This window comes from Crassostrea angulata, chromosome 8 (assembly GCF_025612915.1).
Source record: "Crassostrea angulata isolate pt1a10 chromosome 8, ASM2561291v2, whole genome shotgun sequence".
Taxonomy (NCBI): Eukaryota; Metazoa; Mollusca; class Bivalvia; order Ostreida; family Ostreidae; genus Magallana; species Magallana angulata.
The window spans coordinates 44,531,104-44,554,846 of record NC_069118.1 but is presented as its reverse complement, the minus strand read 5'-3'; the positions used below and the strand labels follow the sequence as shown (position 1 = coordinate 44,554,846).

Below are 23,743 nucleotides of genomic sequence, written 5' to 3'. Positions count from 1 at the left end.
TTACCTTCGAATCATTAGGTCTGGTATTTGTTTTATAAAACATTAACAGCTATTCCTCATTGAAATGGTTATAATTGCTCGGCAAATCTCAAAATAAATTTAAACTTGTTTGATAAAGCGAATATAAAATCACACAAATAGGTTATCCTTGAATAATCTTACACGTATAGTGTCAACTACCAGGGTGTAAACCTTTGCTTTATCAACGTATGATCCTTTATCAAATACTACCGGTCAGATATTTTTGACACAATCACTCGCTTCAACGCTTCAGATACCTAGCTTTGGAGATTTTCCTGTATATTTCATATCACTATTACTACTACTACTTCTACTACTACTACCGAAAATTGATTAAAAATGGAATTTATATAAGAGTTAAATTACAAAAATTAAGGAAACCCTATAGGTGTGTAGTTAGTAAAATTGCAAATCGCAATAACTATCAAGGAAGTAGATTTAATTCTGACGACGCGATAAATTACTGACGACGCAATGAAAACAGAATGCTTTGGTTGTATTTCTGTACACAAAAACTTTTTTAAATAATGCAAATAAAAACTTGTATTGACCACCAGTTAGCACCAATAATCAATATGTTTTATGTCGAATAATTTGTTTTTGGTTTATAAGGCAATTGTTCCTCATTCGAGTCATTTTAACTTAACGGGCATCAGCAACTATGTGCATGCCAACAAAATAGATTATTCAAGTCTAAAATATGTCAATTTGAGTGATTAAGCTCTATAAAAAATTGATTTTGAGATAAAAACAAATTCAAGGTCTCCTTCTTTAAAATTTTTAATTAAGGTGGTACGGGACACCTTGATATTGGGAATAACTTCATAATAACAAATAAATGAACATCATTCAAATATTAAACAATAAAATCAAGTCTAGATAAATTAATGTATAGTTACCTCACACCATAACACAATTGTTTAGAATGTTAACTACAATCAAATCATGTGGGGCCTTTTATAATTCTCACTTATTCAACAATATTTAAAACATATTTTTGGTCAAATATTATGAAATTTATAAACTCTAATGCGGTGAAAGTATTCGGATTATAATGTACTTCTATCCTGTTAATATCGACAGGTGTCCCATACCAGTTTAACAGCTATATTTATCTCTGAAATTGCGTAGGGTCACAATAACTGCATAACACAACGTTGCTAAAAGATTATTTCGTGTCATTAAAGGAGGAGTCTCAAAAGCTTGATAATATAAATAAAATCGTATGACATAAATATATATCCATAATTCGTTGATTTTATACTTGCTTCATCTAACTCGCTCAGCAAGCCTTGCGAATATATACATTATTTCTACTCGTTGGATAAAGCAAATATAAAATCACACAATATAGATAGCATCTTTATTATAAATCTCATGAAATTTGATGCGAAATAATACGATACTTTCTAAAATCTGCCTTATCCGCCTGTTTTATTTGATTTATTCTTCCACTTTGTATACATGTCGAATAAACAGGAGATTTGTCATTTTCTGCACTTTGACGCAGATTATAAAAATACTATAAATTGGCATTGTCCTCCAATTTTAATTTGTGACTAGTTATATCATTTTTACCTTGTACATGTTTGCAAGAAATAATTTTTTCAACCATCTGGGTTTTAAAGATCGCAATATATTAAAATGCACAAAACTGCTATCTATTTGGAGTATAACAAACATATTTTGGTACATGTACAATGGATTCATTAAAGATTAAAGAAGAGTAACCGTGATAATAACTTATTTCTGTGTGTCAATTTTCTAAGGGTAACACTTTTTCTTAAAGCATATTCCTATAAAACTTTTTTGACCACAATGCAATAACAACGCAAAATCACGTCGGCAGTGCTCATCTGCAGAACTATGAAATGATCGTTTAAAAATTTAATTTTCTTTTAAAGGAAAATTTCAAAATCAGTTTTTTTTGTTGCGTATGTTCGTAAATTGCACCGAAACAATTTCTAGAAATGTATAAATAAAATGTTTAACTGAATTCCGCAAAAACATGCACAAGAAAACTTAGGTAGGCCACCTTAGATCCCACACACATTATATTAATACATTTGTTGTCAACAAATCCTATAATAACATTTCCTTATATTTATCTTCTTATACATAAAAATAAAATTTTGTCGTTTCGTTAGAAAAGCACAAAAATACAGCACAATTCTACTCGTCTTTGAATTTTCATTTCAAACAAGATTTCACTTAAATAATTGATATCTAGAATTTCACTACAATATAATCTACATACCACAGAAAAAAATAAAATTGATTTCATCCTTATGACGCCAACACGCTCTTTCTGTGAAACATAACAGTAAATGTAAAACATATTTGCAACGAGAAATGTTTATTTTAAGCGCCATTAAAACAAATTATAAAACAAAAAAAAGAAGAATTATCAAGACATAAACTACTTTTCTTTTTAAAATTTTGTTTTTACCTGTAAATTTCAGACAAAAACTTTTACATATTATCTGTATTTGAATCCAATATCGATCAAAACTGTTGTTTCCATAGTTTTTCATTCAAACAGTACAATCATGTATAATTTTGATCTCAAATATTCTGTAATAAAAGGACTGCGTCTTTTTTTGTTCGATACCTATCTTTCTTTTGTTTTTTTTAAATATTTATTTAAAATACTCAAATGACCAATATTGCAAATATTTTTTTTGATCTAGGGATTAGGAAACAAAAACAAAGTCTTACCTTCTTCACAAATTATTTAATTCTTCAAATAACTTAAACATCAATATAAATATATGGAGAAATTAAACATACAGCTGCTCCTAATGGTGGTCAATGTACCATAAAGTTGTAATGGCTCCCATTATTAACCCTCTCATGTCACATATTGCAAGTTTCAGACAAAAAAGGGAAGCTTAAAATATGTTACATTTATTGGTTTTTACAGAAACTATTTTTCAAAGAATTAGGGTTATCAAAAAATAGGTCACTATTAGATAAAATTGTGAAAATTTCATCACCGTTTCATAACCTTTAAATTGTTCAATAGCGGCCCTTTATGTACAATTTGCGGTTGAACTGCTCGCATGTGAAGAAATTGGAATTGATCAATAATCTTAACATTCCATGTCATAGAATGTATGGTCTATATAATTATTATAAACAAAATTAAATTATGCCCCCCTCCCCAGGCGGTTGCCGGCGTTGGTTTTGCTTTTGTATGTCAACATCATCGGATCTAGACACAATCATTACTTTGACCCCCCCCCCCCCCCCCCCATAATAATACATGTACTTCACCGTTTTGAAGTTTTACAATATTTGGCAAAACAATTTGTTTTGAAAAATTTTTGAAACTTTAAGTAAAAATTATAACATGCTAGCAGGATTAAAACTCTTGAATTGCAACATGTACAGACACGTAGTTAACACTATAACCTATTGCGCTTAGCGGATAGATAACATTATTTTGGGAAATTATATTTGATCAAATTATGGTTTATTACGATAGGGAGTATATCACAATATGGAGATGTCCCATACCAAATCCACCTGAGAGCTGAAATTGTGCTCAACATGGTTAATTAACGAACGAAAAACAAATGGTGCAAGTAGTTCATTTAAAGAATAAAATGAATATACATGCATGTGACAAGTAATCTATATTTGCCCGAAGTTACGTTAACAGGACCTACATTTGCATTACTGGGTACTAGTTTTACCCAACAGTTTGGTTAAATAGGTTTCAAGTGGTGTACATATGTGTTTTCGATAAGCAGAATAGGATTGAATAATATGCATATACTTTTTTGTAGTATTCAGCTAAAGTAATTCAAGTTGTGTTCTAATTGGATTATAATCATTATGATGAACATTATCAAGAACTGAGACACCGTAATACATAAGTTGAGTTATATTACATGTAGTTACATGTATTTTGTAGACCAGGGTAGACTTTTATTGTAGTGTTGTCTTTTGTAACTATTAACAACTTATGGATAACAGATAACATATATCTGAAAATGGTTTGGTTATTAAGGAATTTATGTGATGAGTTTTGTCAATCGTGTTAAATTATGAAAGATAAACGTCGATTCATACTTACTATTTGACCCCCTAAAGAAAAATCAAATTTCCTAAATCTTATGCCACTCTGTATGGCCATCCCCATTCATATTAAAAGGAATGATTTAGTTATTGTCAATATTGTGCGATGAGTTTTGAGAAGTATGTTTTTGTGTGTAATAAACGTCATATTATACAACCTATTGACCCGCGGAGTTTAAATGAACACTCTGCCGGATAATTATGCCAATGCAAAGGTGACATTTTTCACCATTGTTCAGAGGGTATAAAACCTCTTTTGTTTTTAGTGTGTCTCACCTGACAGGTAAGAAAATTAATATCCTATAGGAAAACAACAATTCCCAAATAATTGTTTTACAAGGAAAATTTAAAATCCTGAAGTATTTTCTAAAAATGCAACAAGGAATTTGAATTAGTGCAATTTTGAATGTGAATAGTCTCATATAAACATGTTTATAATTGGCATTTCGTGAAATATTTAATGAAGTGCAAGAGGCGCCCAACCAAAAACGCTAAACAGAATACACAGTCAATGAATTACCTAATATTAGCTGATTTCTTTTCGATTAAAATAAGGATGCATATTTGTTTATTTGATAATGCCAAGATTAGATCAAACACCAAGTTATTGGTTCTTTTCTCAGCACAGTTTTGTAACATCAAAGCCATCATGCATGTATATGTATTTAATAAACACTTCTTATATTATCATATGCGGAATTCTTATCAAAGATATAACAATATCATAATCAGAAAGAAAAGGAAATTGACATCGCTGCCAGTAAATTGTTATTTCGGTGTATCAAATTATTACATGTATATAGACAGATTGCAAATGGTTGTAATGAGATTTTCAAATTGTAAAAAAGAAAGACTATCTTTATTGACATTTGTAATGAAGGAAAAAGATCAATAAGTAAATGAAAAAAAAAATGTTATTAAAACTGATACCTTCAGGGATGTCAGACTATATGAATTCTGTTTTCATTATGTATGACTAGTGTTGTTCATCTCAGATTTTTATAAAAATACGACATCAATCAACCAAACTTGTTGTAAATTTATTAAGACCCGACACTCTAGACCACATTATGAGTACACGTTATACACTGATATTGTTATTATGGATGCATAGAATGTTTCGGCGGTTTTTGTAAGAGTTATGGTTTTAACTCTTAAGGCCCGCCTCATCAGGGGTCTACCTATTATGATTTTCTCATTATTGTAATCGTGATTGAATTATCATTTCGCCGATATTCTTGTGTTTACTGTAGGCGATTATAGGTTCATTGGTAAATAGTTCTTTGCATATTTCATCATTTTTAAGGACATTCCAGTATTTCAGGATGCGCTTTTTGAGACCCTTCAAGTGTGGGTTGTACTTGGTTATCATGACATTTGGTTGTCGTTGTTTGCATTTTATATCTGTTTTCACCAAGTACTTCTTTCTATTTGTGTTTTCCATTGTACGCACAATGGGATCTATTTCCTTATCAGAGTAACCTCTCTTTGATAGGTGTGTCTTGAAATCCGTTAGAATTGTAGATAGAATGCAAGGATCACTGGTATTCCTTGTATGTCTGATGCATTCGCCTTTTATGAACCCTTTAAAGACATAAGGACTATGGGTGCTTTTTCTGTGTAGATATTGAAAATTGTTTGTTGGTTTTATATATGATTTAATATCAAGTATGTTATTTTCCTGAAACCTCACGCCTTTGTATATAGTAGTGTCCAGAAAATTGACACTTTTTTCTGAGATTTCATACGTGAATTTCAGGTGTTCGTGACATGTATTGCCGATGTCAAAAAATTCTAAAATTTCATTTTGTGTGCCGTTAAAGGCTATAAAACCATCGTCTCTAAATCGCCCGTGGTAAAGAACTTGATTGGCGAATTTGAATTTTGACATTATATAGTTGGTGATTTGATACATTCTTGTATCTGAAATTTCTGGAGATGGTATTGCACCCATACTGCATCCTATGATTTGTTTAAAGTATTTTCCATTGAACTCAAAGTAATTGTTTTCCAAGACGCATTTCAATAAGAAGATAAGATCTTCGCTCTCTGGATAAGGAATGTCGATTTGTGGTTTGTTTGCGTTTTTGTAAGTTTCATTGACGGCGCTGAGTAATTCGCCGAACTCCATGTTGGTATACATACTAGTTACATCATATGTAATTAGTAACACCTCTGCTGGAAGTTCGAGAGTCTCAATTTTATTGATAAAGTCGGCGGTGTCTTTAATTTAAGTTGATTGATTTTGTACTATGGGAATGAGAAAGTAATCGCAATATGCGCCGATTTTCCGTGTTGGCGTATCACACTGTGAAATAATCGGGCGGCCAGGTGGTAATTGTCTGATGCTCCATAGGCCGTTTTGAAGGGCATATCGGACTTCATCTTTGATTTTGTGTATTTTAGGGAGCAAGTATAAATGACCACATTTAAGCGATGGTTTGTTATCGCAGAGATAACGATACGTTTCCTTATCTATTGAGCCCTTAGAGTACATTTGCGTTACTCTATTTTGTATGATATGATGCAAGTTCTGTAGATCTGGTTTATCGACTTGCATGTAATGTTTTGATTTGAGTTGGCGCATGGCCTCTGCAATATATTGGTCTTTGTCCATAATAACAATTGTATTACTTTTGTCCGCTTTTTTGATAACAATATTGTTATTGTTTCTCAGAGACGTCAGTGCTTCTCTTTCAAGCTTAGACGTATTATTTTGAATTTTCTTGATTGGAATAGATGACAATTCTAATTTAGTTTTGTCGATGTAATCCTCTAATGCATAACATGTGAATGAGGGGTTGTAACCAGAGGGTTTTTTGAATGGGTGAATTGGAAGATTTTCCCCTTTGTCAAAATGATACTTGCATCGGAGTTTTCTAGCAAACTCGTCAAAGTCGTTCAAGATGACTTTTTTAGTGTTGCTGTTTTGTGGAGTCGGTATAAATTTTAAACCTTTACTGAGCACAGAATACTCGTGTTGGTTGACTTTGTACTTTGATAGATTGAGTACATACTTCTGAGAGTTGTTCTCGTTATTTTTGTATGTATTTTTAAATTGTATTAGATTAGATTGGGATCTACGACAGTTTTTTCTGGTTTTGTTCCGTTTATTAAAACGTCTTGCCATTTTAATAAAGAATACCCAGAAATGTAGTAGATCTTTGTTACTTTATTGACATCGCTGCCAGTAAATTGTTATTTCGGTGTATCAAATTATTACATGTATATAGACAGATTGCAAATGGTTGTAATGAGATTTTCAAATTGTAAAAAAGAAAGACTATCTTTATTGACATTTGTAATGAAGGAAAAAGATCAATAAGTAAATGAAAAAAAAAATGTTATTAAAACTGATACCTTCAGGGATGTCAAACTATATGAATTCTGTTTTCATTATGTATGACTAGTGTTGTTCATCTTAGAACTATTTTGATACACACACCACCTCGTTTCAACGCTTCAGTGACCTACATTTTGAAGATTTGTTTAATGATTTCATCTGCCAAAACTTGGTTCTAAACGGATTTTGTAGGAAAACATATACATGTAGGTGTGTTGTTAATAAAGCTACAAATCACTTTAGCTATCATGGAATTTATCCTGACGAAGCAATGGAAACAGAAGGCTTTCAATGTGTTTCTATTTCTTTATATACTGTTTAATAAGATATGAACAACTGTTCCTCATTCGAGTCGATTCAAACTAACGAGAATGTGCAACTTTCTGCATGTCAACAAACTTTATTTCTTGAATTCATTATTTCCATTGACGTGATTTATCTCTAAGTAAAAAAAATAGTATGTAGAGATAAAAAAAAATTAGGTCTACTAGTATTTAAGTACAACTTTACATTAAGGTGGTATGGGAAACCTTCATATTGTTATGTACTTTCGATCGAAATAAACAATAAATCAAATATGAATTTTCCCGGTATTGTTAATTTTTATCATAGCGCAATGGTTATAATTTTAACTACGAATATGGAAGTAATTAGTTCCAATACCGCGGGGCCTTTTGTATATCTTACCTTTCTAACAATTTTAAATACAACTTTTGGTCAAATATTGTAGAATTTAAAAAATTTTCACCGGTAAAAGTATTTTGATTTAATGTACTTTTATCCACATTGATATCGACATTTCTCTTATACGACCTTAAGATATTCCACTCCTCAATGTTGTTGTATCAAGATTTTCTTGAGAAGTATATCATTAAAATCTGTACACAAAACAAACTTAAAAAATACAAAGATAATGGGGGATCAGTATCCATCCCTCTGAGTTATGGCCCGTTTATTTTGACCTTTTTGCACCTAAAATGCAATTTCATCCTGATTATGATTTGTTGTCAGTATTTTTGATTAAGCAAACTTATTTCTTCAATATTGTTTTTAATTATGCACAATGGTCACACTGAATAGAGGGATTACGAAAAAAATTTGTACAAAGCTGCATAAATTTTTTTGTGACCTTTTTGGACTTAAAATAGACAATTTCTATAATAGTTACAATTTGATTTGAAATAAGAACTTTTTGAATATCAAGAATTTTATAAGATTAATCCAGTTTGCCTAAATATGTATTCAGTATCATTTTGACATTATATAACATGGGGGTCAGTGATGTCAAATTTTAGATATAGGGCTTCAAAGGTAAAATTCTCGCAAAATTTGGCTTAAAAAAATTCAGACGTTCTATATATATGCATGATTTTATGCTAAACGGCTATCACATTCTCAATATTTGATTTTGTACATGTCACACAGAACCTATATATAAAATATGTTACAAACCTATCAAATGTTAAAAATGTGAATAATGAATAAAGTATAATAAAAAGAAAAGTATATTGAAAATTCATAAAATTGCTTGTTTCTGTCATTTTCGTCTAAAAAACCTTCCGCACGAAAAAAAAGTTCCCCAAAAAACTTGTTTGTTTCTTGAATTCAAATGGATTTTCTTTATGAGTGTTGTGTAATTATGAAATAATAATCTATCTGTGATGATTATAAAAATAAAATCATATTTATTTTAAATATAATGATCATCTGCGCAATGAAATCAAAACATAAGGAGTGAAATACCTTAAAACAGCTATATTTATCTCAGAAAAGACGTACTAAATTGTTGTGCGCCTCGTCACAATAACCGCATTACACAACGTTGTATCATCAATAAAGTTAACAATCAAAATACTGCGAGTACTGATAGGCGGAGGCATGATTCTTATCAAAATTACCAAGCAAAATGAAGGTGCTATGTGACACCTGTCAATATTGATGTGAATAAGTTTGATGACTTTCAAGCAAAATGATCAAGGGAATATATAACGTTTAGTTGATTTGAGAGTTTGGTCTGTTGCATTGTACTTTTAGCACGCTGCTTTACTTTACTCATATGCACTTTCTCCTCCCAGGGATTAAAATTAATGGATACTTGGCAAATGGAACCCGGGTACTTGTTATATGGCTTGTATGCTTACAAGAGAATTGAGGATGATATTGATTGTACAAGAAGCGAATTCTCTGTCTTTATGTTTCATTATAATTTATAAACGTATTACAATGCATAATTAAACATACTTTTTAAAAAATATATAGATGAACATAACTGCATATATGTTCAATTAATAGGTTTTAATTTTTTTTCTATAACAGTTTTGATATACCTGTACTTTTTTTTAAAATTAATATCCTTAATAGATGAAATGTCTTTTAATTTGAAAACATTTTGAAATTATAGTTCATGCATGCATACATGAGACTTTTTACATACACAGCAGCTCCGCTACCGGTTTAACGGGTCGCTCACTTTTTACATCATTTAAGATCAATGCAGTACTATTCGGCAACATTTGATATTTCAATCACATTTATTAAACTAAATTGATGTTGATTCCATAAACGGATAAAGTATTGATTTATACCAGTTAAATTTTGAGATTGCTAAAAACAAAACAACTAACATGACTTACGGGAGTCGAACAATGGAAGGAGGGGTGTCGTTTGGCGAGTTGTATGCCCTTTGTTTATGTAACATCCGTTGGAGGTACCATAAAGAAGGGCAATCGCAACTTCTCGGGCCTTTTCGGCAGGCTCGGAAAAACATCTCGAATGTATTAACTAGGCGTCCATGACAACCTCCCTTTTTTATAAACTTGATATTAAAACTACACCTTTTACGATCTGTTGAGATGTAATTAAGCTAGAATTCATTAAAGTAAATGATAGACCCTAAACTATAACACAGAAGCGACTTATAAGGCTGTCTAGCCGATACTTATTTTAATGGGAAGCGACTCCATTTTATAAAATTCTAACATCCGGTAATGTTAATACATTCGAGGTGTTTTTTCGACCCTGCCAGAAAAGTCCAAGAAGTTGCGACTGAAAGAAGGGAAGGAATTTGACCTGTGACGCAATGGTCATGAAAGCAATGGTAATAGGCGCTTCCGCCTAAAAATCAATTCGTATTATTTAAGGGAAAGTCTCAAAACCTTTCATATATAAATTGAATCGTATGATATCAATAGAACATCCATAATTCGGTGATATAAAATGTATACTTTTGCCGATCCAACTCGTTGAAATTGTTACATTTTCTCGATTAGCTTCGCGAATATATACACTATTTCAACTCGTTGAATCAAATAAATATAAAATCACACAATATAGATATCCTCTATATATCTGGTGGAATTTGCTGCGAAATACGGTATTTTCTAAAATTTGCTTTATCCTTTTTCGTAACATTTGAGATATGCCCCAACTTTGTATGCATATCGAATATGTAGGAAATTTGCCGTTTTCCACACTTTAAAGCAGATTGTAAAAACACTAAATTCGGCATTTTCCTCCAATCTTAATATGTGACTAATTATATTATGTAGACGTATAAATTTATGTATGTACGAAATATTTAATTCTACTGTCTAATTTTCAACAAAGATGTATCTAGATGCATTAAATTTTGCTGTTTTAATCTGGAGTATGACAAACACACTTTGTTGCAATAGATTTGGTCCAAAATAAAAAAAAATAATCCTAATTATATCAGAATTCTGTGAGGTTTTGTTACCATAGCAATGGATAACGATCTTCATCTATTGTCTTTGTTGCCAAACCACGCTATGTCAGCTTAAATACAAATGTTTCTGCTGTTAAGATACCATTGTACCATGATTGTGCACTTCTTCAATAAATCCACGGCTTAAATTGAGAGAGAAAGAGAGAGAGAGAGAGAGAGAGAGAGAGAGAGAGAGTTGATTAAGATGAACAAATCTGTTTATGAACTGGCGAAAAAAATTAATGTCTACTGTATCTTATTTTGATGTAAATTTGAGGTCTTTTTATCTTGCTTTGGCCAGTAATAACTTTGTCTTAACATATTGACGTTATGTTAAGACATCTTATATTGTACTGATTTTCTGAACTGGAGTTTGAGAAACTGTCCCAACTACCTTTAAAAATACAAGTCTTAATATTTTTATTAAGTTAGGCAAGCCAACTTTTACCGACGTTAAACATAGTTCATTCATTAATTCTAAATTGTTACTCAATTTAGACATAAAACTTTGGTCCCAAATGTTTTAATTTTTCCACTAAAAGCATACTGAGATGTATTTTTTTTATAATTTCATTTTGCTTCAAAAACTATCTAGTATGCTAAGTCTGCATGTAACTTAAACTTTTATGATAAAAAAGATTTGAGAAAATCAATAATTTTTGTCTGAAAATAGATTACTTTTCTAAGGAATATATAGTAGATCAATTTGTGTACAGGACGACAACAATTCAATTTTGCTTCAATTAAGGCTTCTTAACGGCTTTTCCAACAAAAATAAGGCTAAACTCTGTCCCGAGTTTTTGCTTCCACCACTTTTTGCTTGATATTTCAATAATAGTAAATACCTTTGTGCTCAAACTATGTTCATCCACTTATATGAAAAATGTCCAGATTATCTGTTTTGAAACGCCCCCTCTACCGCTTCAGGTTTCAATACACATCCAAAAATTGAAAGTCTACGGAGATTTTGCATTGCATCAGCCATTAATAAGCCCGGATGATAGTGTTAAAAAATTGCGCGATGTATTCCGAGTGTATTCCGAATGGAGAAAAGATGTAAACATTTCCCATTACAAATCTCCATAAGAAAATTGTTTTCGTTCCTGTGAAATTTTATGAGTGAAAAGGGATAATTGTTCAATGAAGATATCTTGCATATATTTCCATTCATCGATTTAAATTGTATTTCTTTCACAGGTATCTGTATTTTTATTAAAAATCATCAAAATTTGATGGAAGCAATAACTTGGGACAGACTATAACAAAAAATTAAACAACCATGATATTTGGTGTCATTTTAGTAGAAAATAACATTTTTGTAAAAAATGAATCATCATGAAAATTGCACCTTATCTTGCTTTAAGGTTCTCCGATCGTCAGCCTCAAAGTATTTTTTTATCATAAGAATGATATTTTTCTTTCAACCTTTATAAATGAAATGATATAAAAAGAATTTTTTAGAGAGTATCAATGCATTTTAAAAAGTTATTGTAAATTTGCCTACGATGGATATAATGGAATAAAGAAACAAGTTGAGATTAAAAAAAAATCCGGTGCATCGATTGGCTCGAACTCATACCAAGATGTATATAAGTGGGAGTGCGCCGTGGATCCACTACGCCAAGCATGCAGTTGTGTAACTGATGGTTATACTAGCAGTAGAATACTAAACTAAAATTGTCTGTATAAAAGTCAGATTTATGGTACGAATAAAAAAATGCGGATAATTTAGAGTTATCGAACTTTGCTGAGGATCGGAGATCGTTAAATTATTAACTACACATGTAACGCCTGCATTGTCTATCCGATACACCATATCTTCAGAAGAAATATTATTAAAGGCCCTAATTGTCAATGTAGTTTACAAGAAGATTACAATTGCTGGGGGGGGGGGGTTCGATGTAAGAAATATATCAATGCAACGAATGAACTGTTTTCTTACCTTTGACTTTAAATCCAATTAACATTATTGAATAATATGCTTTTCTTTTGTTGGGAGATGAATCAGTGGCTGTCTATTTAAACTAACGTATTGTTTTGCAGCTCAGCGATTTGTCAGACATTGTAGTAGATTCTCTTTTATTTTGAGTGTATTACTGCCTTGATGAAATTATAAAAAAAATAGATACATCAGACATATTTTTTATTTTTCATTTGTACGTCTGTTTAATAATTTATCTATTTCAATGACATGCCCTTCTATGTACTTTGATTTCTGAACAAATACACAGATCGCTTTAAATTGTTATACATAGTTAGAATCTCAAAAGTTGTTGGAACTTGTGTTCGAACAATATGTGTATGATTATGCAATAAAATACATTAAAAAAAAACAATAAATATATCAATTCGCTTGCATTTGAATATGTTCCTTTACTGAATAAAATTTGGATTGGGTAGGTAATTTATAAAAGCTTGTTGCTGTAACAATACGTCATTTCTCTATATTGACATTGTTGTCAACGGTCAAAGAAATTTTTTTCAATTTTAATTCAAAACACAATTTTTTAGATTACATCACTAACTAGGGTATATTAGACCATATTTTTGCTCTTTTATTCAACTCATGAGCGTTAGGTCAGTCAATATAATTTGTTAAAACTTTACTCGGGTTTTAAGGGTAAAAACAAATCTGAATAAAATTTGGATTGGGTAGGTAATTTATAAAAGCTTGTTGCTGTAACAATACGTCATTTCTCTATATTGACATTGCTGTCAACGGTCAAAGAAATTTTTATCAATTTTAATTCAAAACACAATTTTTTAGATAACATCACTAACTAGGGTATATTAGACCATATTTTTGTTCTTTTATTCAACTCATGAGCGTTAGGTCAGTCAATATAATTTGTTAAAACTTTACTCGGGTTTTTAAGGGTAAAAAAATCTTTGTATTCCACTTTAATCAATCATTACTTAACTTTTGTTCATCTAAGTGTATTTAACATATGAATTAAACTCTGAATGTCATAAAAATGTTTGTTATAAATATATTTTTTAAAAAGACTGAAACAAGCTAACTAAAGATTCCTTTACTTACCAAAAAACCGATCACTTTCGGTCTAAATACTTCTTCCCAATTGTATTAAAGCGAATGCCTAATTTTTGAAACAAGCTTTTTTCAAGTTTTTTTTCCTTTTTAAACAAGGCTTACTTGACTTTTTTTCAAACCAGCTAATAAATAATCATGGCTATTTTCAAGATTTCAATGTATGTTTTCACATTAATGCATTTTTTTTAAGCCAAATCTGTTGCCTGGCTGAAGACACCTTTTTAAGAGGGATGGATGGTAGAAGTCATTTTTAGGTTATGTTTATCTCCTTTAAAAGAAGAGTTTTCAAAAAGAAATAAAGAAAATGTTCAAATTTTAAAGCTAAAAATAATGGGATTTTTTCTAAAGATAGTTTATGGCCAAATATTTTATGTTTAAAAGTTTAATGCGGATCTGGCTGTCTGTCAATTTGTTGACTATTCAGCCTCTTGAATTCTTATTCTGAGTTGTGGACATTACATGTTCTATGTGATCCAGTATAAAGACACCTAAAGTTAACGGATGAACACGTTCGGATATAGAGATAGACCGTTTTGTCATTAATTTAAATGATGATCAAAATCGTAGACGACGTGCCAATCAGACTGTTCTTATCTGCTATCTCACACTAGGTATCTGACACGAACGATTTAAACGCATCGTGCCGTATGTATCACCCTTTAACATGGAGCAATTGAAAATCTTCGTGGAGGCTCTTTTAATTACAAATCTGAACAAAAACTGTTTAATCATTAATCAAAACGTACTTTAGACGTCTTCAATCAAGCCATAAAAATCTTGAAATGTTTCCCAATATTCTTGATAAAACATTTTTGAATACATACATGCATTATCTCAAAACCAGGAGTTCCTGGGTGATGCATTTTACGATCTACTTTTATTTTCATTTTAGGTTGGTCATCATTATACAAACTTCTAAACTACAGATTATCTAAAGGTTCTAAATCTTAGAGCTGGGGGGGGGGGGGGGGCAGACTTTCCTTAATTAATGCTGAAATAATTTATATTTAGAATTTTGTATTTTGACTGTCGAGATTCAGAATGTAGTTTTAAAAAAGTACAAATCTTAACAAAAGGTGTGTTTTTTCAGAAATGTGCACGTGGGGGCATTATCCTGTGATGATATTCAAATAAGTTTTAAGATATCTTCCTGGGTGCCCAAAAAAAACCACCTCACAATTTACATAACTTTACAATTAATTCGACAAACACTTTCCGATTTAACATTTGAGATAGTTTGATATATCAAATTATGTTAACTTTTTTCAATAGAAATAATGCAACACATTAAGAACTTTGGCATAGGACTGGAATACCAGTAAAGAGAAAGCAATATCAATTCCACAATATTTCTGTTCTTATGAAATATAATAGATATATAGAATGTAATTCATTTCACTTTAATTTGAAGAAATAATTATCAATGTCACGAACAATTCAGAAATTACTGCTTCACGATTTTTTTTTACTTTTTCAAACAAGACATGTACGTAATTTTGATTTACCATAGATTGTAACAAAAAGTCCACATTTATTTGTCGTTATTAATCAAATTATAGAAGACTGGGTGCATGCATGTGTCGTGGAAAATCTAGATTTCGTGGTGGCTCAATTATCGAGGATTTTGTGGGTACCTACCATCCACGAATTAATAAATTAGGGATTTAAAGTCATAATTCCTTTTTTTAGGTAAAAGAGAATACACGAAATTACATCTCCTCGAGCCTATAGATGTTAAGCCATCCACGAAAATTTGCCTCCACGAAATTTAATGATTCCACAGTATACCAGAATAAGCATAGAAACAAACCCAGAGTTAATGTACATATCTGTAGGCCACTAATATCAATATCCGTCCTATTACATTTGAGCCACAAGAGGAATAAGAAACACGACAGCTATGGCGATGCTCCCGCCAAGTACAGCCACGAATGAAAAGGCGTCTAAAGAGCTCGCCACTAGCTTCCAGTCCACCTCGTATTTATTGTCGGGTACAACACTGGTCCAGCTTGTGTTATCTTCTATCGGAGACTGGTGTAATCTCGCCGATCCTTTCCCCATGGTTTCCATTGTTAGACCATCGGAATCTAGCAACGGCGTTTCGTCTTCATCGTCGTCATCATCATCTTCAACAGTGCAAACCAAACAGTTAAGACAGGCAACGATAAGGGTAACGGGTGTTGGGATAGGGTCGTCTTCGTCTTTTAGGTAAATTCGAAGGGTGAAAATGGTGATGATTGTAGCAACTGAATCAAATCGTTGAATCAAATAAATATAAAATCACACAATATAGATATCCTCTATATATCTGGTGGAATTTGCTGCGAAATACGGTATTTTCTAAAATTTGCTTTATCCTTTTTCGTTACATTTGAGATATGCCCCAACTTTGTATGCATATCGAATATGTAGGAAATTTGACGTTCTCCACACTTTAAAGCAGATTGTAAAAACACTAAAATCGGCATTTTCCTCCAATCTTAATATGGGACTAATTATATTGTGTACACGTATATGTATGTATGAAATATTTATTTCTACTGTCTAGTTTTTAACAAAGGTATTTAGATGTATCTAGATGCATTAAATTTTGCTATTCTAATCTGGAGTATGACAAACACACTTTGTTACAATAGATTTGGTTTAAAATAAAAAAAAAAAATAACCCTAATTATATCAGAATTCTGTGAGGTTTTGTTACCATAGCAATGGATAACGATCTTCATCTATTGTCTTTGTTGCCAAACCACACTATGTCAGCTTAAATACAAATGTTTCTGCTGTTAAGATACCATTGTACCATGATTGTACACTTCGTCCATGAAAAGATTTCAATAAATCCGCGGCTTAAATTGAGAGAGAGAGAGAGAAAGAGAGAGAGAGTTGATTAAGATGAACAAATCTGTTTATGAACTGGCGAAAAAAATGAATGTCTACTTTATCTTATTTTGATGTAACTTTAAGGTCTTTTTATCTTGCTTTAGCCAGTAATAACTTTGTCTTAACATATTGACGTTATGTTAAGACATCTTATATTGTACTGATTTTCTGAACTGGGGTTTGAGAAACTGTCCCAAATACCTTTAAAAATACAAGTCTTAATATTTTTATTAAGTTAAGCAAGCCAACTTTTACCGACGTTAAACATAGTTCATTCATTGATTCTAAATTGTTACTCAATTTAGACATAAAACTTCGGTCCCAAATGTTTTAATTTTTCCACTAAAAGCATAATGAGCTGTATTTTTTTATAATTTCATTTTGCTCCAAAAACTATCTAGTATGCTAAGTCTGCTTGTAACTTAAACTTTTATGATAAAAAAGATTTGAGAAAATCAATTATTTTTGTCTGAAAGTAGATTACTCTTCTAAGGAATATATAGTAGATCAATTTGTGTACAGGACGACATCAATTCAATTTTGCTTCAACTAAGGCTTCTTAACGGCTTTTCCAACAAAAATAAGGCTAAACTCTGTCCCGAGTTTTTGCTTCCACCACTTTTTGCTTGATATTTCAATAATAGTACATACCTTTGTGCTCAAACTATGTTCATCCACGTATATGAAAAATGTACAGAGATTATCTGTTTTGACACGCCCCCTCTACCGCTTCAGGTTTCAATACACATCCAAAAATTGAAAGTCTACGGAGATTTTGCATTGCATCAGCTATTAAAAAGCCCGGATGATAGTGTTAAAAAATTGCGCGATGTATTCCGAGTGTATTCCGAATGGAGAAAAGATGTAAACATTTCCCATTACAAATCTCCATAAGAAAATTGTTTTCGTTTCTGTGAAATTTTATGAGTGAAAAGGGATAATTGTTCAATGAAGATATCTTGCATATATTCCCTTTCATCGATTTTAATTGTATTTCTTTCACAGGTATCTGTATTTTTATTAAAAATCATCAAAAATTGATGGAAGCAATAACTTGGGACAGACTATAACAAAAAATTAAACAACCATGATATTTGTTGTCATTTTAGTAGAAAATAACATTTTTGTAAAAAATGAATCATCATGAAAATTGCACCTTATCTTGCTTTAAGGTTCTCCGATCGTCAGCTTCAAAGTATTTTTTTATCATTATCATCATTTTCTTTCAACCTTTAAAATGAAATGATATAAAAAGAATTTTTTAGAGAGTATCAATGCATTTTACAAAGTTATTGTAAATTTGCCTACGATGGATATAATGGAATAAAGAAACAAGTTGAGATTAAAAAAAAATCCGGTGCATCGATTGGCTCGAACTCATACCAAGATGTATATAAGTGGGAGTGCGCCGTGGATCCACTACGCCAAGCACGCAGTTGTGTAACTGATGGTTATACTAGCAGTAGCATTGTCTGTATAAAAGTCAGATTTATGGTACGAATAAAAAAAATGCGGATAATTTAGAGTTATCGAACTTTGCTGAGGATCGGAGATCGTTAAATTAATAACCACACATGTAACGCCTGCATTGTCTATCCGATACACCATATCTTCAGAAGAAATATTATTAAAGGCCCTAATTGTCAATGTAGTTTACAAGAAGATTACAATTGCTGGGGTTTTTTTTCGATGTAAGAAATATATCAATGCAACGAATGAACTGTTTTCTTACCTTTGACTTTAAATTCAATTAACATTATTAAATAATATACTTTTCTTTTGTTGGGAGATGAATCAGTGGCTGTCAATTTAAACCAACGTATTGTTTTGCAGCTCAGCGATTTGTCAGACATTGTAGTAGATTCTCTTTTATTTTGAGTGTATTACTGCCTTGACGAAATTATAAAAAAAAATAGATACATCAGACATATTTTTTTATTTTTCATTTGTACGTCTGTTTAATAATTTATCTATTTCAATGACATGCCCTTTTATGTACTTTGATTTCTAAACAAATACACAGACAATTGTAAATTGTTATACATAGTTAGAACCTCAAAAGTTGTTGGAACTTGTGTTCGAACAATATGTGTATGATCATGCAATAAAATACATTTAAAAAAAACCAATAAATATATCAATTCGCTTGCATTTGAATATGTTCCTTTACTGAATAAAATTTGGATTGGGTAGGTACTTTATAAAAGCTTGTTGCTATAACAATACGTCATTTCTCTATATTGACATTGCTGTCAACGGTCAAAGAAATTTTTATCAATTTTAATTCAAAACACAATTTTTCAGGTTACATCACTAACTAGGATATATTAGACCATATTTTTTGTTCTTTTATTCAACTCATGAGCGTTAGGTCAGTCAAATTAATTTGTTAAAACTTTACTTAAGATAGTTAATGGCTAAATATTTTATTTTTAAAAGTTTAATGCGGATCTGGCTGTCTGTCAATTTGTTGACTTTCCAGCCTCTTTGAATTCTTATTCTGAGGTGTGGACATGACATGTTCTATGTGACCCAGTATAAAGACACCTAAAGTTAACGGATGAACACGTTCGGATATAGAGATAGACCGTTTTGTCATTAATTTAAATGATGATCAAAATCGTAGACGACGTGCCAATCACACTGGTCTTATCTGCTATCTCACACTAGGTTTCTGACACGAACGATTTAAACGCATCGTGCCATATGTATCACCCTTTAACATGGAGCAATTGAAAATCTTCGTGAAGGCTCTTTTAATTACAAATCTGAACCAAAACTGTTTAATCATTAATCAAAACGTACTTTAGACGTCTTCAATCAAGCCATAAAAATCTTGAAATGTTTCCCAATATTCTTGATAAAACATTTTTGAATACATACATGCATTATCTCAAAACCAGGAGTTCCTGGGTGATGCATTTTACGATCTACTTTTATTTTCATTTTAGGTTGGTCATCATTATACAAACTTCTAAACTACAGATTATCTAAAGGTTCTAAATCTTAGAGCTGGGGGGGGGGGGGGGCAGACTTTCCTTAATTAATTCTGAAATAATTTATATTATATATTTAGAATTTTGTATTTTGACTGTCGAGATTCAGAATATAGTTTTAAAACAATACAAATCTTAACAAAAGGTGTGTATTTTCAGAAATGTGCACGTGGGGGCATTATCCTGTGATAATATTCAAATAAGTTTTAAAATATCTTCCTGGGTGCCAAAAAAAAAACACCTTACAATTTAGTTACTTTACAATTAATTCGACAAACACTTTCCGATTTAACATTTGAGATAGTTTGATATATCAAATTGTGTTTACTTTTTTCAATAGAAATAACGCAACACATTAAGAACTTTGGCATAGGACTGTAATACCAGTAAAGAGAAAGCAATATCAATTCCATAATATTTCTGTTCTTATATAATAGATATATAGAATGTAATTCATTTCACTTTAATTTGAAAAAATAATTATCAATGTCACGAACAATTCAGAAATTACTGCTTCACGATTTTTTTTTACTTTTTCAAACAAGACATGTACGTAATTTTGATTTAGCATAGATTGTAACAAAAAGTCCACATTTATTTGTCGTTATTAATCAAATTATAGAAGACTGGGTGCATGCATGTGTCGTGGAAAATCTAGATTTCGTGGTGGCTCAATTATCGTGGATTTTGTAGGTACCTACCATCCACGAATTAATAAATTAGGGATTTAAAGTCATATTTCCTTTTTTAGGTATAAGAGAATACACGAAATTACATCTCCTCGAGCCTATAGATGTTAAGCCATCCTCGAAAATTTGCCTCCACGAAATTTAATGATTCCACAGTATACCAGAATAAGCATCGAAACAAACCCAGAGTTAATGTACATATCTGTAGGCCACTAATATCAATATCCGTCCTATTACATTTGAGCCACAAGAGGGATAAGAAACACGACAGCTATGGCGATGCTCCCGCCAAGAACAGCCACGAATGAAAAGGCGTCTAAAGTGCTCGCCACTAGCTTCCAGTCCACCTCGTATTTATTGTCGGGTACATCACTGGTCCAGCTTGTGTTATCTTCTATCGGAGACTGGTGTAATCTCGCCGATCCTTTCCCCATGTTTTCCATTTCTAAACCATCGGAATCTAGCAACGGCGTTTCGTCTTCATCGTCGTCATCATCATCTTCAACAGTGCAAACCAAACAGTTAAGACAGGCAACGATAAGGGTAACGGGTGTTGGGATAGGGTCGTCTTCGTCTTTTAGGTAAACTCGAAGGGTGAAAATGGTGATGATTGTAGCAACTGAACTCATGACGATCATGGATACTAGGTAGTAACTCAGAATGGCCATTGGTTCGGATGTTCGCGGCATTCCATCAGCAATTAGAGTCAAATACACGGCGAACGTAAGGAATGAAGACACGGAGTACCCCACTCTCTCCCCGCTCTCCAAAGGTAAAATAAACACCAACGCGTTCAAAATACCCATTATAACAATCGGTAGGAAAAAGTTTATTAAATAATACATAGGCTGCCTCTCCAAAGAAATCTCGAATTTGACGAACGAGCCGTTGTCAAGTGTTTCTTCAATAAGCCTCGTTTTGGTGATTTTCCACTCATCTGATGGTGAGAAGTCTCTTAGATCAATGGCGTCTGCTGTCGGTTTGAACTTTACCTCATCCTTCGTAAAACCCCAATTTGTAAAAGTAATATTACAGGACTGTTTATCGAAAGGAAAATATGCTACATCAACCACACATCCCGTGGTCGTAACAACACCAGGTCTCCATACCATCCTCGCATATCCGTAATAAGGATCAGTCTCTTTTATGGTCCTGTATAGTCGGACATAATTTGACTTGTCACCAACGGGCACGATGGATAATGCTGAATTAAATAAAGAGACCGGAGGTTTCCATAAAAACTGATTTGGAATAGTGGTTTCTGTAAAACGTCCATGTTTGTCTGCATCATAATCATCGTCCGCAAGCTCATCATACCACGAAATGGTCAAGATCCCAACGACTTCCAACGTTCCGGCAATTTCATCGAAGTCAGTTATTGCTATCAAAGTAAAACCGAGATCAACTTCTATAGTTTCATTGAAATTATTTCTCGGAAAAATCAAACTATTGTACGTCGAGGTTGGGTCGGTGAAAGTAGTTTCTAGAAAGGATATAATCTCCGGGGCGGACGAATAAACACGCTTTGGGACAGGGGTTGTGGTAGGCACGGTGGTTGCTTCAGTGGTGGTTTCCACCTCCGTTGTGGTTTCCACCTCCGTGGTGGTTTCCACCTCCGTGGTGATCACTGTTATTGTGGTTGGACTTGTCAAATCATAACACTTCTTCCTTTGCCCTATATTACTATGCCAACATCCAGTCGTAGCTGCCATACTAGCGGTCGTGATAGGAGCAGCTGTTGTAGGAGCAGCTGTTGTAGGAGCAGCCGTTGCAGGAGCGGCGGTTGTAGGAGCAGCCGTTGCAGGAGCGGCGGTTGTAGGAGCAGCCGTTGCAGGAGCGGCGGTTGTAGGCGCTGCTGTGGTAGGTAAAGGGGTTGTTGTCTGTGGCTCTGTGGTGATTTCTGTAGGAGCAGATGTCGTGCTACAATCTTTTTTGTCAGATTTGCCTTTACATCCACTGGTACTCGGGGAATCAGCAGGAGCAGCAGCGGACGTGGGTGAAAAAATCTGACACAAAAGAAAGATACAGAAAAGTCGCCTCATTTTTCCTTCAGCAAGATAAAGAAGTGTTCAATTCATAGCTCAACAAAACTATGAATCTTTTAATAGTAGTATGAGCTTTAAATTGAGTCGGGGTTTCAAAATTCCAGATCAACGAACACTGGATGTGAACACTTTAAATATGAACAATGAATTTTTGATTAAGTTATATTTATCTTTCAGGATCTGACGAGAAGATAAGGTTAGCTTCAAAAATGCTTTTAAACCCCTTTAAACAAAGCCTGACGCATGTATTACCATATAGGGTCTTTATTCGCTCTATCAATAGCGTCTAGAATCATTATATATACCAATATATATAACGCAAGTATTGTGTACATGTACCAAGAAATCTCGAGCTGACAGTTTTGAAGGGTAATACTTTCTTTCTTTAAAAAAAACCTCACTTTTGAAAAAAAAAAATAATTAGTAAACTAATGTAGCACAGACTAGAACACACTGTCATGGATCAGAGCTACAGTGGTACATGTAAGGGCATATGTATAGGAAAATGACAATAACAAAATGGTCAATAAGAAATTTGCAGACAAATCAATTTTTGCATCTTTAATCTTTTTACTCAAGTTATCTTCAATTAATTTCAAACAATGAAAATGCCAATTTTTGCCGATTTTTATACAATTCCAATTTATATATATATATATATATATATATATATATATATATATATATATATATATATATATATATATATATATATATATATATATATATATATATATATATATATATATATTCTTCTATGACTTTTTGTAAGTCGATTTTTAATAAGAGGTCCACATGTGGTCACCTAAGTACCATAGCCCAAAGATAGAGCTGTCAGTGAATCTTATTTTGCATTTTAAGCTTCATTTTGTAGTCTAATCTCCAATCCAACTCTATTACCCCCGCTTTT

The 23,743-nt window shown here is 32.2% G+C and overlaps 2 protein-coding genes across 2 annotated transcripts in view; both read right to left on the bottom strand.

The window, feature by feature from the left end:
- The window catches only part of LOC128158201 (uncharacterized), a 154,158-nt gene that overhangs the window by 74,810 nt on the left and 55,605 nt on the right, over nucleotides 1-23,743 (bottom strand). The gene's annotated exons all lie outside the window — the stretch shown is intronic.
- On the bottom strand, nucleotides 20,459-22,957 carry LOC128158189 (neuronal acetylcholine receptor subunit alpha-9-like). Its single transcript, XM_052820943.1, has one exon. It carries the CDS (start codon nucleotides 22,828-22,830, stop codon nucleotides 21,022-21,024), a length of 1,809 nt encoding a protein of 602 aa, XP_052676903.1. The 5' UTR covers nucleotides 22,831-22,957; the 3' UTR covers nucleotides 20,459-21,021.

Bases quoted from the DNA above. Each gene is read 5' to 3' on its own strand.
- LOC128158189 (XM_052820943.1), bottom strand. From the start codon at position 22,830: ATGAGGCGACTTTTCTGTATCTTTCTTTTGTGTCAGATTTTTTCACCC.